General features: G+C 46.3%; 1 protein-coding gene across 3 annotated transcripts in view; it reads right to left on the minus strand.

Moving 5' to 3' along the window:
* The window catches only part of LOC124328724, a 32,997-nt gene that overhangs the window by 1,258 nt on the left and 17,857 nt on the right, over positions 1 to 13,882 (minus strand). For all 3 annotated transcript variants that reach the window (XM_046787546.1, XM_046787548.1, XM_046787547.1), the window contains exons 2-6: positions 5,539 to 5,880; positions 4,308 to 5,424; positions 4,142 to 4,202; positions 1,815 to 1,968; positions 333 to 472 (exon numbers count right to left, since the gene is read on the minus strand). In XM_046787546.1, coding sequence (XP_046643502.1) covers positions 333 to 472; positions 1,815 to 1,968; positions 4,142 to 4,202; positions 4,308 to 5,424; positions 5,539 to 5,745 — 1,679 coding nt within the window. In that variant the 5' untranslated portion in view covers positions 5,746 to 5,880. The remainder of the gene's footprint in view (positions 1 to 332; positions 473 to 1,814; positions 1,969 to 4,141; positions 4,203 to 4,307; positions 5,425 to 5,538; positions 5,881 to 13,882) is intronic.

Here is a 13,882-nt window from a genome sequence, read left to right on the forward strand (position 1 = left end):
ATATGTGTGTGGGTACTTCTTGATCTCCCCCTTTTGTGTGCCAATGCAATTAGACTCGATGTGCTACGCTTTATTAGCGTTACTGCTACCGTAGATATACCCGTCCCCCCCGCCACTTCGGGGACCGTACTAGAGTGCACCGAGAGGCACGTGTGCCCTATCTGGTTCTTGTAATTTGTGCGCATTACGGCGTTTCGTCATATCGTGTCTATTTCTTTTATTTAAAAGGCACAGGTGGTAGGTATGTGGTGTACGGAATGTTTCTTTTTTTTCCCCCCAACCCCGATTCGAAACAGAAAGAAATGACAAAAGAGAAGAAAAATGGGACCAACCTCATTTGGTAGTTGTGGATGCGTCCGACGTCGTCGTACTTATGATAAGTCGCCTGGAACAGCAACAGCGTCTCGTCCCACTCCACCTGGACGCGAAGTTGCTGCTTGTCGTTGACGTAACCGTTGGCCGTCTTCAATAACTGTTTGTCAAATACAATACGTTTTTTTTTTTTCAGATATAAATTCGCATGGCTTTTCTGCCACAGTCCATCTAGTCTCATCTCGTTCGACCCACATCCAGAGGAGATGCGAACCGTGTCCGTTACGGTCCATTCGCCAGGGCCATTATTTCCGTCTGATCTCAAGTAAAATTCAGGCCAAAGCGAATCTATTGCTCCCATTTTCTATCGGCCCTACCGTGCTCGGTTGCATGTCTGATACTTCTGCTTTTCTTATCGAATATTCCAAGGGCATAAAAAATAAAAGAAATCCTAAGGGTGAACAGTCGAAAAAAGTACAGCACAAATTTTTATCCTAACGCATTCAAAATGTTACATAAATAATCCAATAATCACGGGATAAGAGTATTGAACGATGCGAAATCGTGAACGCTACAGGTTCTGGCAGTAGGCGTTCTTTATTCCCCCAAGTATTCCACAGCAGCCTGGGGCAATCAATCACTAGATAACTTGGCATTCGCTTCAACAATGCAAACTCAAAACAAAACCAGGGCTCTCAGAACTTCTGAGCTGTTAACCTTTCCAGCGGATTCAAACAAAACTGTTTGAAGCTTCCTCAATTTCATCAGCGCCGTGATCCGCCGTGATCCCCACAGAGCAACGTTTTTGCCGTCCAAAGTGGTGAATTGCTCAAGAGCTTTTTCGCCTTTAACCTTTAAAACAACTCGGATTCACGTACAAACTCGATAACGTTCAACGACAAAGTTGTTTACAAACCCACGTCTTTTTGGCCCGTCGGTAAATACACGGAAGGGAGTCCTTTCAATGCGACTATTAGCGCGAAAATAAATCATTTGATCAAAAGGGACGGACCAGCGGCTTCGTTCCGGCACCAATCGAACAAATTCCAGCGGACGAAAGCCAGAACTTGGGAAGCCAGAATCGCTCTAGGCCAACTAGAGAGGATTGGATATTCCTTAGCGTGGTTATAGGTCAGCGCATACATCCGCACACCGGACATTTGGAGCTTCCGGTAGTGAAAGAGCAAAAAGCAAATCTTCTTTCTCCCATCTACTCCGTGCAGCAGGCTTCCAGCCAACCAACCAACCCCCCCCGTCTCCACCTCCGTCGAGACTATTGATCATCCAGCTATAGTGTGCGCGTACGTGTAGTACACGACTTTGAAGGTATCCCCCCCCCCCCCGCCATCCCAGGAGGCTAGTCACTCTTTCCGACAGCGGGGAACACATCATTATTTAACGACGACTGGTTAAAAATAAAATAAAAATAAAAATAAACTTTTGTGGATTCGGAGAAAGACGGCGGAGAAGGCGAAGTAGAAAAATGCGAGAGAGAATCTTACGTCTTTGACGGGCACTGAAGATTCCATAACAACTCCATCGTCAGCCTCCTCTTGAACGTAGTAGTTGGAGTAGTGCGTGCTGGAGAACGGGACAGCGTCGCACTGGCTGACTTTATTGTTGGGTCGCAACATGGCCGCCTGCCAACTCACGTACCTGTATGATCATTCAAATTTCAGTGAGTGCATGCACAGTGGTGGTCGGGATTTCTAATTTATTTATTACACACTCTTAGTTATTTAGGAGGAAAAAAACACCCCCCCCCTCCAAAAAAAAAAAAAAAAAAAAAAAAAAAAAAAAAACAGTCAACCGAGAACGAATGGAATGAGTTATTCAAACACCGGGGTAATGAAGAACGAAATTAAACCACAGACATGTCTAAAAAAAGAGCCACCTCAACTGGAATCAGGAGAGTGGCATTAAATTCTAACGCAATTCGAGATTGAGGATAATTATACAAGTGGCTCTGTGGTAGTTTCCCGACCACCAGAATCGCATAGGAGTCGGTAACAATAGGGCCAAGGACTGAGGCTGATTGTCGATTGAATTCCCTACTCTCTTGTGCAACAGTGACGCCAAACAAGACTTTTGAAATATTTTATTCTCGAGTGGCCTTGCACTAAAACTGCCTTTTTTATTTCTTATTGTTGAGCGTCAATCAAGCAACCTGTTAATCCCCATTCGAAAAAAAAGTGGACTTTCGATAATGTCGTGCAGGGACCACACCATAAATGGAAGTTGTTCTTTTTCCCACAAGGTTCTCTCGAATCAATAGTACATGTAAGAATCGATACTACGGCAGTAGTATATATACTGGAGAGTATTGTAAAAGCCAGGCAGCAGCGAAAAAGATAAAAAGGGAAATGGTTGGTGGTTCCCGAATTGGAAGTATATATAACTCAGAAAACCTCACGTGGATGTCTTGCGGTATAGATCGTCCAGCTCAAGTCATTACGCGTCCCTGGGACGGAAGAACGGGGAGGAGAAAAAAAACAACAAAAAAAAAACAGCCCAACGTCACGGACGCGTATACTTATTTTCTGGGTCGTTATGTTGGGAGGACTTTATCCAATCAAACGAAAATAAGTAAATAACATGTCATGCCAAGGGGGGTGGGGTGGATGGGGGAGGGGAATAAATAGTGGTCATAAAACCGAGTATCGGGATAGCATTAGGTTGTCCGGTGGGTTTTTCGATCAGCAACTTGATCTGCCGAGAACAATGTCAAAAGCAAAGAAAACAAACCGCAAAAGAGAAAAAAACAAAAACAAAATCGGATCGATTTCGCTTCATTGGCCTTTCCGAGTCATAGAGTCGCCAAAAGTGGGGGACGTGTCGATGCCCTTACTCGCAAGGACAATATTTGACCCTTTTCCCTTTGTTCGTCCTTTGTTGTTGACTTTTCCAGACCCAGCGGTTGGCATGGCAATGGCTACACGGTCAAGAGAAACCTACATAGACACTGTTAGATGCACGGCAACTATTGCGTGACTGATATTGGGGATCACGAGAAAGAAGAAGAAGCGGAATATCAGATGAAGAACCGCAACGGCAAATCTCTTGAAATATTCAGTTACAGTCCGTTTCTTCTCCTTTTTTTCTTTTTTCTTTTGATTCTGGAACATTTTCATCCGTTCCGGAACGGATGATAGCACACATCAATAACGAAGAGTGACCGGAGCTCAACTCTTAGTCTCTCTTCACGTACTTCCCTGGAGCTTGCGTTCGTGTTCGAGAGGGAAAAAAAGAGATTCCGTCTAATTCTCTTCCGATTTTGGCTTCTCCCGCTCTGCAATGTCTGTGACGAAATAGTCAACCACACGACAGTTTCCATTGGCAAGATTTTCGTGCCAGATTCTTCTTACCCCCCTGGATCCCTATTCGTTATTTCTCCCGATAAGCGAATGGAAGGCAATCAAAAGGAAAAGAAGAAAAAGAAGAAAAAGTGAGCGGGGGATCGATCGGCATGGAATTTGTTGCGCTACACTCTGCCGGATCCCTCATTTCTTATTGATACAAAAACTGGCTTCTCTATATGACTGGTGACTGGTGAGAGTGTCGGAGCTCAGCCTCTCTATCACGTCATATCACTCCCCAAAAAAATGGAAACACCCACAGAAAGTAACCAAAGGCATGGCTGGCGACAGGCAACATGATGCATCCATCGGAGCGAGCCCTTCCATTTGCCACTTCTCGCTGATATTTTTGACCTCTTTCTGACTTTCTTCTTCTTCTTTGACTTCTTCTTTCCTGATTCTCTGTTGACGTCATACGTCCCCAAACAAGAAATTTGAAAAAGATGTAGTTGAACACGCACGGTCGACCTTACCTGATATGATTGCGGGGCACGTTGCGGACGTCCCTGTACACGACACGAACACGAAGCGTTCCTGCGAAAACACACACGCAATCAACAAAGAGAAAATTGCAATGCATTTCCATAAAACTTTTTAGCTAATAGAATGAAACGCAGTAGCTCATTTGTTCAAACTGACCATTTTCTGAATGAGTGTCGGCCTCAAAGGACCAGGCTTGCTTGTCACGGTCGTAACAGGTCCCCGCAGAAAGGCCACCGATGCTGCCGGGAGTGCCCGTCACCTGGGTTGTGGGAGCCAACGTGATGAGCGCTTCGCTTAGCGTGTGGGAAGAGACCAGCTCCACCATTAGGCGGAGGACTCCCTTGGGCGCTACGTCCTGCATCCGCACACGGGGACACCAAACAGAGCCGGCCCCCTCGGCGTCGGAAATGTCGTCCATGAGGCCGGAAGAAAGTCGCCGGTCGCCCTCGCCGACCGAGATGTAATAGCGCGACCGGCTGCGATGGTCAACGCCCGTCAGCCGCCGCAAGCGAAGCGCCAGCGTCCCGTTTCCAACGTGATCGCCAAGGACTCCGGCGATAGTGGCCGGCATCGGATCGCCAACTCCGGCCAACAGCTGGTTGCTCCGGCTCCGGTGCGACGGACTTTCCCGCTCGTGACTGCCGCCCAGCTGAGCTGCCAGGTTGAGAGTGAGACCGGCTGCCGACGTGGCGGCCGTCACCGAGTAAGGCTCCACCACGACGGACAAATTCCAGTCGAAACCGCCAAAAGCGAAATACGTCGTCTCCATTTTGGTGGTTTTGGGCAGTTGCGTCGGCGGATGGCCGTGCCCAAGATGCAGCGACCCGTGATGGCCGCTGTTGTGGTGACTCACGTGATTCGCTTGCTGGCCCAGCGTCGACAGGTTGCCCGTGCTGCCACCAAGCTGGTGATGGTGGTGGTGGTTGTGGTGGTGATGGTGCGAAGGCAAGGGCGAAGCCGAGCGCTGGTGATTGCCGCCGCCTGTTGCCGCCAGCGAAGTCGTCGACGACGACGAGCCGGGCGAGCTCAGCGGAAGTCTCAGATCCGTTTCGTAGAGGGTGCGCGGATTGGCCACAGTCAGCTCGAGCTGGAATTCGCCATTGGAGTCGGTGAAGTTGCGCTCGTAAAGGTCATCGACGGGAATGTAGCGGCGATTACCCTGGGCAGGCGAGTCGAACGTGAACTTGATCTGCCGGCCACTGAACGTCTCATTGGAGCTGAAATGCTCTCGGTTGAGCAATGTGAAGGAAAAATCAATGTACACTCGCATCCCCTGCAAAATAGACGGATCGAGAATGGCAATCGTTAGTTTGGCTTGACTTTTGTTGGTCTATTTCTTTGTTTTTCAATTCTGGATAAAAATACGTAAAAGGGAGAGTGCACGTACCTCGGATGGATTCCGCCAGACGAGATAGACGCCTAGCACTTTGCCAGCCCGCGAGAAGGTTATGGCCCACCTGTGGTAGCCATAGCTGAACTCTTTGGACGTGACGTCGCGATGGAGGTCACGCGTGACAGAGCGAGTCACAACGAACGTGAACACGTGCGTGTTGGCCCGATCCGGAAGGCGGATGAAGCGCGTTAGTAGCGCCATTGATTTGCTACACGGCCCTTAGAGCGGCGACGGTGGCGGCGGCGGCAGCAGAAGGCAGTGGCAGCACTACTAATGAGCTACTTATTCCGGTAATGTCTGCGATTCAATCAATCTCCTTCTGTCACTCTTTTCTCCCTAGACACAAGAAAAGAAAAGAAAATTAAATTGTGGCCAAAAAAATAAAATAAAAATAAAATGATGGGAGACATCAAAATCAAAATCGATAGAGCTAAGTCCCGCCCCCTGACGCCTTCACAAGACTAATTTTGTGACTTTTCAATCTAAAAGTTGGAAAAAGAAGTTCCATCTCATCTTCATTTCGTCTTGATGACTTTTTCGTGATGTTAATTTCTGACATCGCTTCCTCAACCATGGAAACCGTTTGCTCACTGGCTTCCGGCTTGCTTATGCAACCGTCGTTTCCAGGTGGAGCCAGAAAAGGATTTTGCGTGGGGAGTTAGGTAGGTATCCAGCGAATGATGGGTACGGGGAAATATACACGGGGTACTACTTGTTATTGACATTCGCCCTTCCAATTAAGAGCGCCCCTGACTCAAGTGTATCAAACCGGAAAAATCTACGGATGCTGGGACGAGAGTATCAATTAGACGGCGGCGCCCCTTGTCAGTAACGGAAGGGTTGCTCCAACCAAATTTGATGGGTAGCGCCCCGTGAAAAATCAGATCAGTCAACATCGAATTCAATTCCGACAGTGACTCAACGTAACTCAGCGTCGGAAATCATTTGAGGAGGGCGACCAGAAAGGCGAATTTCAAAAGAAATTCAAATGGAAGGATGACCAAAACGAAGACCTGTTGCGCATCAGGGAGTGTGTGTCGGCCTCAAGTCATTCTGAAGCCTACACGAGTTGTTCCAACGATGTCGTTACGGGAGCAGGAACCTTTAAAAAGGGAGGAGGAACACGCCGTGAAAGAGAAAAAAAAAAGTAGAAGAAGCTGAGGATCGTCATAACAAGTCCTGCAGCGAACGTAAGTGAAGGAAAGAATAAAAGAAAACGAGTCAAAAGGAAATGGAGAAATAAGCAGGAAGGAGCAGTGCTCTCCCTTTCTCTCTATGTGAAATGTTCATGGCTCTTGTTCGGGAGCCCCTCCTCATCTCCCCCTTTTATTCTCCGCCAACTCGTTCGTGAGTGAAAGAATGTAAAGAAAAAGGAAAAAAAGGCAGTTGGAGCTCGTCTCCTACACATGCAGCACGGCATTGTTTAAAATGAGAGCCAAAGAAAAAAAAAGATGAAGAAGAAGAAGAGTACAAAGGCGAAAATCCTCCCCTCAGAAAGCAAAAAAGAAAATCCTTATTCAACATTGCCTTTATATTCACCTTCAGACTTGTATCGAAAGTTTTCCTTGTGGAACCATCGACCCATTCTCTCACTCTCTCTCTCTCTCTCTCTCTCTACCCGCACATCATCTGACTAGAAACAGCAGTGCGGATCGATGATTATAGTTTTGCAGTGCGGTCGTCTCGAGCTTGTACATTCAACACATGATACTTCCTTAAAAAAAAAAAAAAAGTCTCATCCATTCCTTTTTGGCTTGGTGGTGAGTTCGGAATGGGGGGTTGGGGGTCGTTGAAGTGACTGGGATTCCACGGAAATGGTTGGTTATGGGGGCTCGGCTAGACGGGGCCAGACATTCATCCGGCACGCGCGAACCCATCAACCGCACATAACACGGGCAAATGAGAGGATAGGCTTTTTCTCGAGCAGCTGGAGAATGCGTGCCTGCGGCGAGTACTTTAGAGTTTTGTTTGGAAAGACCAAGACGACAACGATCGCTATCAACTAACACCATCTCGGGACGGCGCAAGGAGCGGTCGATAGTGACACTACACACAAAAGTGGATGGGTTGGGGGGGGGGGGGGGAGGGCAAAGAAAGGAATCCATTCGGGGCACAAAAGACGACGACATACTCTCGTCACATGGACTGCCGTATAGTCGGTTTCTACCAACGAAAATAGAAAGTGAAACGAGGTTTCACGTTGTCAAGCCGCGGAACTTGAAAGGAAACAGGATAACATGAGATTGGGGGGGGGGGGGGCAACCCTTCGGTACATTTTCGTCAATTTTCTCCAGCGGTTGAGAAAGTGTACGCACCAAGAAAATGTTGCACAAAGCGAGTCAAATGACGTGATTTGATATTTGCAAGGAGTTGCGACGGCGGAATTGAATTGTCGCTCCCTTGGTCATCAACGATAATATGAAATTATGACAAGATCCTGATGAGCCTCTAATGAGACAAATGGAGAACTTGATGAAGACGGAAAACTGGAGAGAGCGCCCAGCTACTTTGATTAACATCCTCTCCTTTTCTTTCATCATCTCTATTTAGGCTCCTCTTCCAGAGATTCTCGTTGCTTTCTAGTCGGGAGATCCAACATCCTTGAGCCAAAACTCTTGAGGCGGGACGGCGGGTGATAAGGCAAAGAGACGGGCAATGGATCGCTCCCATTTTCCAGGTACCCGCTCCTTCGTCTATGCTCTCATATTCAAAACACAGACTATGCAATCTACGGCAAAACATCCAAGATAAAATAACATTTTCAAAACGAATCCCAGGATGGATGGGCGATATTAGAAACGTGACAAACGAAAAATCAGATTCGGCTTGACGCATACACTCAACCGAGACATTTACAACTTAGAAACACTCTCTGATTGCAATCAACTCGAATGGAGCTCTCTCATCCATTAAAAATCGACTCCATGATACTGCTGCGGAGGCTAGATGCTATTAGTCCAAAGAAAAACAAAACAAAACACCCGGAGAAATCGCAACAGCAGCAACACAGTCTAATTGCAGCGGTCGTCACAAAGCCGGAAACTTGGCCAACAGGGGAATTAATTATACTAGGTTTATATAAACATGTACGGACATTACGGTATCTAGGGACTCCTTCGATCTTGTTTTCCCAACCGCCCAAATGTTCCATCTAAAAAGGAGAGCGTCCTTTTCTTATTTTCAACGATGGAGATTAACCATCATCAATTGAATGAATTCCGCCATCTCCAAGGGCCTCTGCCCCGCCATTTCCTTAGTTAAATAACTTGTATACTTATAGACGTGGCAGCCCACACACTGCACGCACTCATGATGAGCGCGATGTGGGGTCGTATTCTCGAGAAGACCAACAATAGAACGTTCGGCATTTGGGGGCAGAGCAAAGATCCGAGTCCGAGACCACCGACCTATTATACCGGACTCGTACTTTATTTTATTGGTTGTTGGCATGCGAGAATAATGATATACGTACTCTGAATTGTGTTGTGGCCGTCACGAAAAGACCCCATTGCCCATTCCTTTTTTGAAAAATAGAGTAGTATTGAACGTGCCACTTGTGCTACCCGTCTGCCGTCTGTATATATTTCTTCTAAGACTTATTGTTCCGCTTTTGCCTTTGCCCCACACAACTAAATATCTCTCTCTCTCTTTCTCTCTCCTTTTTGACAAAATAGCTTATCGCTGAAGCTCTTCTATACATTGGAATCAACACAGAAGCAATGGACGTCGGCTGGCTGTGTGATATTGAAGCCGAACGGCTCACAGTTTCGGAGCCAAAGTCACGTTCGCCGTCGACTGCTGGCAATGGCAACAACAGCCAGTCTGGCAACAGTAAGGAGTAGTAGATTGATTTGTGATACACCGTACAGTCTAAACCTTGCTCCCTGCTGTTACTCGATGGCAAATGTTCTTTATATTAATGCTCCCCGCATCCTTATACATAAAGCGCTATTGCCTCCGCCATTTTCCATCATCCATCAACTAATGAGACTGGGGCCCAAGTTTCTCGTGATGAATTCTCTCGTTTACTATGCATACACACACACATATAGTGTAAGGACGTCTCCCAAGAACCTGTCTCTCTCTCCCATCTACTTTCGTCTTTTCTCTTCTTTTGTCATTTAGTAGAGGTACGTCATCAGGGAGGCGAAAGAGGAGGGCTAAATTTCCTATTGTATCAGGTCGCCTTTTCTGTGTCTGAAATGGTATTTCGTCATTCGCCAGTGAAACATAAATAATCTAATAATCATTCATCTATGGGAATCAATCCGAGAAGTCATCCCATCCGTCCACTCGCCAAAAAACATTCATCACTTTCTTTTTCTCTTTCTCTGTCGCAAGATAAAAAATTTTCAGACCAACGAACTACCGAAATGAGGAATGAAAAAAAAAAAATAAAACTTTTCATATCTTTTTTTTTATCAAACACATGAGTTACTGCCCTGACCGACGATGTGTAAAAAGTAAAAAGAAACACAATCGACCTGATTCAGACCCCACACACATATCGAAATTCGGTGCCGCTGTTTTCTTTTCTTTGAAAATGGCAGTTACTTTAGTTGCTTTCTGTTTTTGTTTTTTCTTGTTCCTGAAACCCCAGACCGACATCACAAGAGTCGCTTTCTCTATTCTCCTCCGCCTCCTTTGGCTTGTCGATCGACACCCTTTGCCGCCCTTTGCGTCGTCGAGCATCCGGAGTCAAATATAAGGTAGGCGAGAGAGAAAACACACACTAGCCGTAACTATATGCACACAGTCACATCTCTTATGCAATATCTTGGTCATAGTCTGCAAACCGCGCCCTCTGTATGTATACTAAATATGCGCAATATGTATTGTAAACTGTTTCCATAAATATGCAGATACAATTTCTGTATGCCAACATGGACGCCCCGTCAACAAAGACGAGGAGTTTTGAGGGGGCGACAGGAGAAGCTAGATAAACTTACGGTACAGCACACATACACACACAGAGAGAGAGAAGGCAAGGGTACGAAATTGGACGTGGGTGGATAAACGTGATCGATGTGGACCAGTGCGATCCATGGGCGGTGGCGTACGGATCATCAAAGTTCGGGTGGCAAAGGTACATGGAGCCTATTTAGTCAAACAAGGTGAGGCAAGGCAAGCAAGGGAGGATACTGTTGCTCTACTATTATATAGCCAACACCACTGTGTGGACGTCTATTCAACAGATATCCGTATTGGGGATTTTATTGAGCTGCTGCTGCTGCCGGGGGATCAACCAGTTTCGCCTTAGTAGTAGGACTGCGAATCCCCCCATTCCCTCACTTTTCTCTCCCATCTGGCGCATGTCATCAACAACGAGGTGGTGGTGGGGTTGGGGGAGGGGGGGGGGATAAATAGAGAGTGAACAAGCCATGGGATATACGCAAACCGGTCGATAAATACAACACGCCGGATATAAGAGAGTCGAGTCGAGTCGAGTCGAAAATGCGGCGATTTTTTTTTTCGATCGTGATCGGGAGCAACGCGTGTCTCAAATGAACCGTCAACTGCTTTTTCTTGAGTTGTTCTTGAGCACTTCATCGGCCATCACGGTCGGAGGATGGGGGCTAGGGCTATTGAGAGATGAATAGGAAGTTGCAGTCATCTCATCCACTTGAGACAGGCAAAGTTCCCCGTGTTGTACTATGAAGACGAGTGCCGGCAAACCTCGACAGCTCCCACTCGACATCCGACCCAAAAAGAAACAAGTGCGCGAAATTCGGTTGTTGCTTCAACGATATAGCGACCAAACGAGGTTTATCTGTTAGACGCGAGAGTCTGGTGGACGAGAGAAATCAATTAAACGATGTCGACTGCGTATGTAGTGAGAGTTTCCCAGGCGGAACAAGTCATGTGGGAGATGAGAAATCAAGAAAAAACCCCGAAATAACGGGCCCATCTCTGGCACTTTCAAAAGAAGACAATTGTCAGCAAAAAAGTGAGAAATGCACTCTAGAAAAGTTGGAATATTGGAGGGGAAATGTCTAGCGCGGTAGCCTACGGCATAAGCTTCTTCAAAAGTGTTCCAAAAGTTATAAGCGCAGTAAAGAAATAATAATAATGTAAATAATAATAATAATAAAAAAAAAATGTCAGAAAACCAGTAGGGAGCGCTCTGAGGCTTCTAGATTGGCGTCGACATACGCTACGATATAAAGGAAAGTGACTTGGTAGCTATAGACTTTCAGAACTGTCGCATACACAATGACTCCCCATATTTCCTTCATATTACGTGGTAGTCATGTTTACAGCATTGTGTAGTATTTTTTTTTTCTTTTTGATAGTCAACTGTAAACTAAAGGAGGGCTCATATGTTGCAGATCGATACCTATAGGATGCGTACGGTAGGGCGCCGTTATTGGCTGATGTAGCTGTTCTTCTATTGCTCTATCTATCAAAATCTTTCGGCAGTCAATTCCCCGAGTGATGAGATGAAACGATTCAAGACGAACGACCGAAAAAAAAGAGGAAACGATGAAAGACGGTGGGACCATACATCATACGTGAATATGCAAATATGTTACCGTAAAAAAAAGTCCCAAATCAGACCTCTTGCCGACTATTGCTGATGGTTAACCCCGACGATGGAGCACACCATAAGAGGACACAGCACAAACGACTTCATCCTCCTCCCTGATTGTACTACGTACGCAGTACACATCATATTTCTTTTCTTGGTACTCCTACACGCCTCGAGCTGAAAATGTTAAGGAACAGGGGAAAATGAAATATGAGAGTAGGGAAGAGAAAAAAATGATAATAATTTCATCTGAAAAGTAACATGGGCACCATTTCGTACTACTATATTATCAAGAGACTCCGTGGGTAGTAGCTAGTAGGCCTCCAAGGTACTGAAGCAGAATAATGTCTTTTCAAGTCGGATTTTAACGCGCCGTTGCCCTTTTTGCCTATCTCTCCATCCCACGTTTCATTCGACGAACGGAGTAGCTGCCACGAAAACGGCGGGACAATGTACGGGATAAAATAGACCGAAGAGACGGAATAAATAGAATGCGACTAGCACGGTGAACTGCTTGAACCGGCTGTTATTTTCAGAATTGTCAAAAGTCAAACAAAAGGCTAGCTAGATTTTCCTTCAGATATATATATTTATGATTAGTTATGCTGTTGAGCAAAAGCGTGTGTGTGTGTGTGTGTGGTATCTCAAAAGTCATCGCTGCTGGACACACACACACAATGGTTGCCACGGTGACACCGGACGTGGCTCTGTCTGTTGCGAGGTGTAGAGACAATCTACACGCACATTGACTTGCCTTGTTGTGTATTGAGCGTACACACACACATCTATATAGACTCTCTCTCTCTCGACTATTCCTATTGCATCTAAAATATTGATCCGTCAATTGTTAGTTGCCGGGAGAGACCGCCCCGGCTGAAAGCGACTTTGGCGAAAAAGAGATTGTGCGGATGCGAGCGCCAGTTATGGGTCCGCTAGGCATCGGATAAGCCAACAACCTGGATGTGGTACAGCACAACACACAGAATAGCCTGCGCCTTTTTCCTTTATCTAAGAGCCAGCAAAAAGAAAAGAAAAGAATACTTTTGTGAGGCAATACCATTTTGTAGACGGGGAATCATTCACTAATTGGTGATGCGAACAACCGGGACGAGTGCCTCCAGGTCGCCGTCTACTATCCCCAGTCCCGGCAGAAGCAGCTGCTATTATCTACTGTGCTGTCTCGGCACTGAGTAATAAACTTCGTTATACGTCGAGGTGGCAGCTGTGTAAGAGCGGCTACTACTACACACTTGCCACTCGACAATCTCAGAGGCTGGCGATGGCCTGCATTGTAATGCAAGAGACTTGCGAGAAGAAAACGATTCTGCCGAATGCTTGGAAAATATGGAAATGACTGAATCAATGCCCACGGCGATGGCCATCGAGTCGTAAAATTTCAATCAAAGACCTCGGCGCTTGGTGAAGCACATCAAATAAAAACTAGTGTGGGGGTTTGGTGGTGTACACAGACACACACACAAAAAAAGAATAAAGTCAGAACAGAATCAATCTCCTGGAAATCGTCGGAGCCCCGAAACCCGTTACGTGTGGCAATCATCACACACTCCAAGCCGGCAGATTGGAGCATTGGAACCTGCATTGCAGGCTAGCGACAGACAGCACTTAACAGCTCCCCGAAAAAAAAAAACGTGATGTTCGAATCATTCAATCAACCGTAAAGCAAAGACAGCATCCTTGAATGAGACTACTTGAAAAGCTTTTTTATCAGTCAAGACTCTTTCGTCACTGGTCAATCAAGCGAAAGATGAGACGTTGATCTTAACGTCAACTTGCGAGTGCGCAAAGAGT

Source organism: Daphnia pulicaria, chromosome 3 (assembly GCF_021234035.1).
Source record: "Daphnia pulicaria isolate SC F1-1A chromosome 3, SC_F0-13Bv2, whole genome shotgun sequence".
NCBI lineage: Eukaryota > Metazoa > Arthropoda > Branchiopoda > Diplostraca > Daphniidae > Daphnia > Daphnia pulicaria.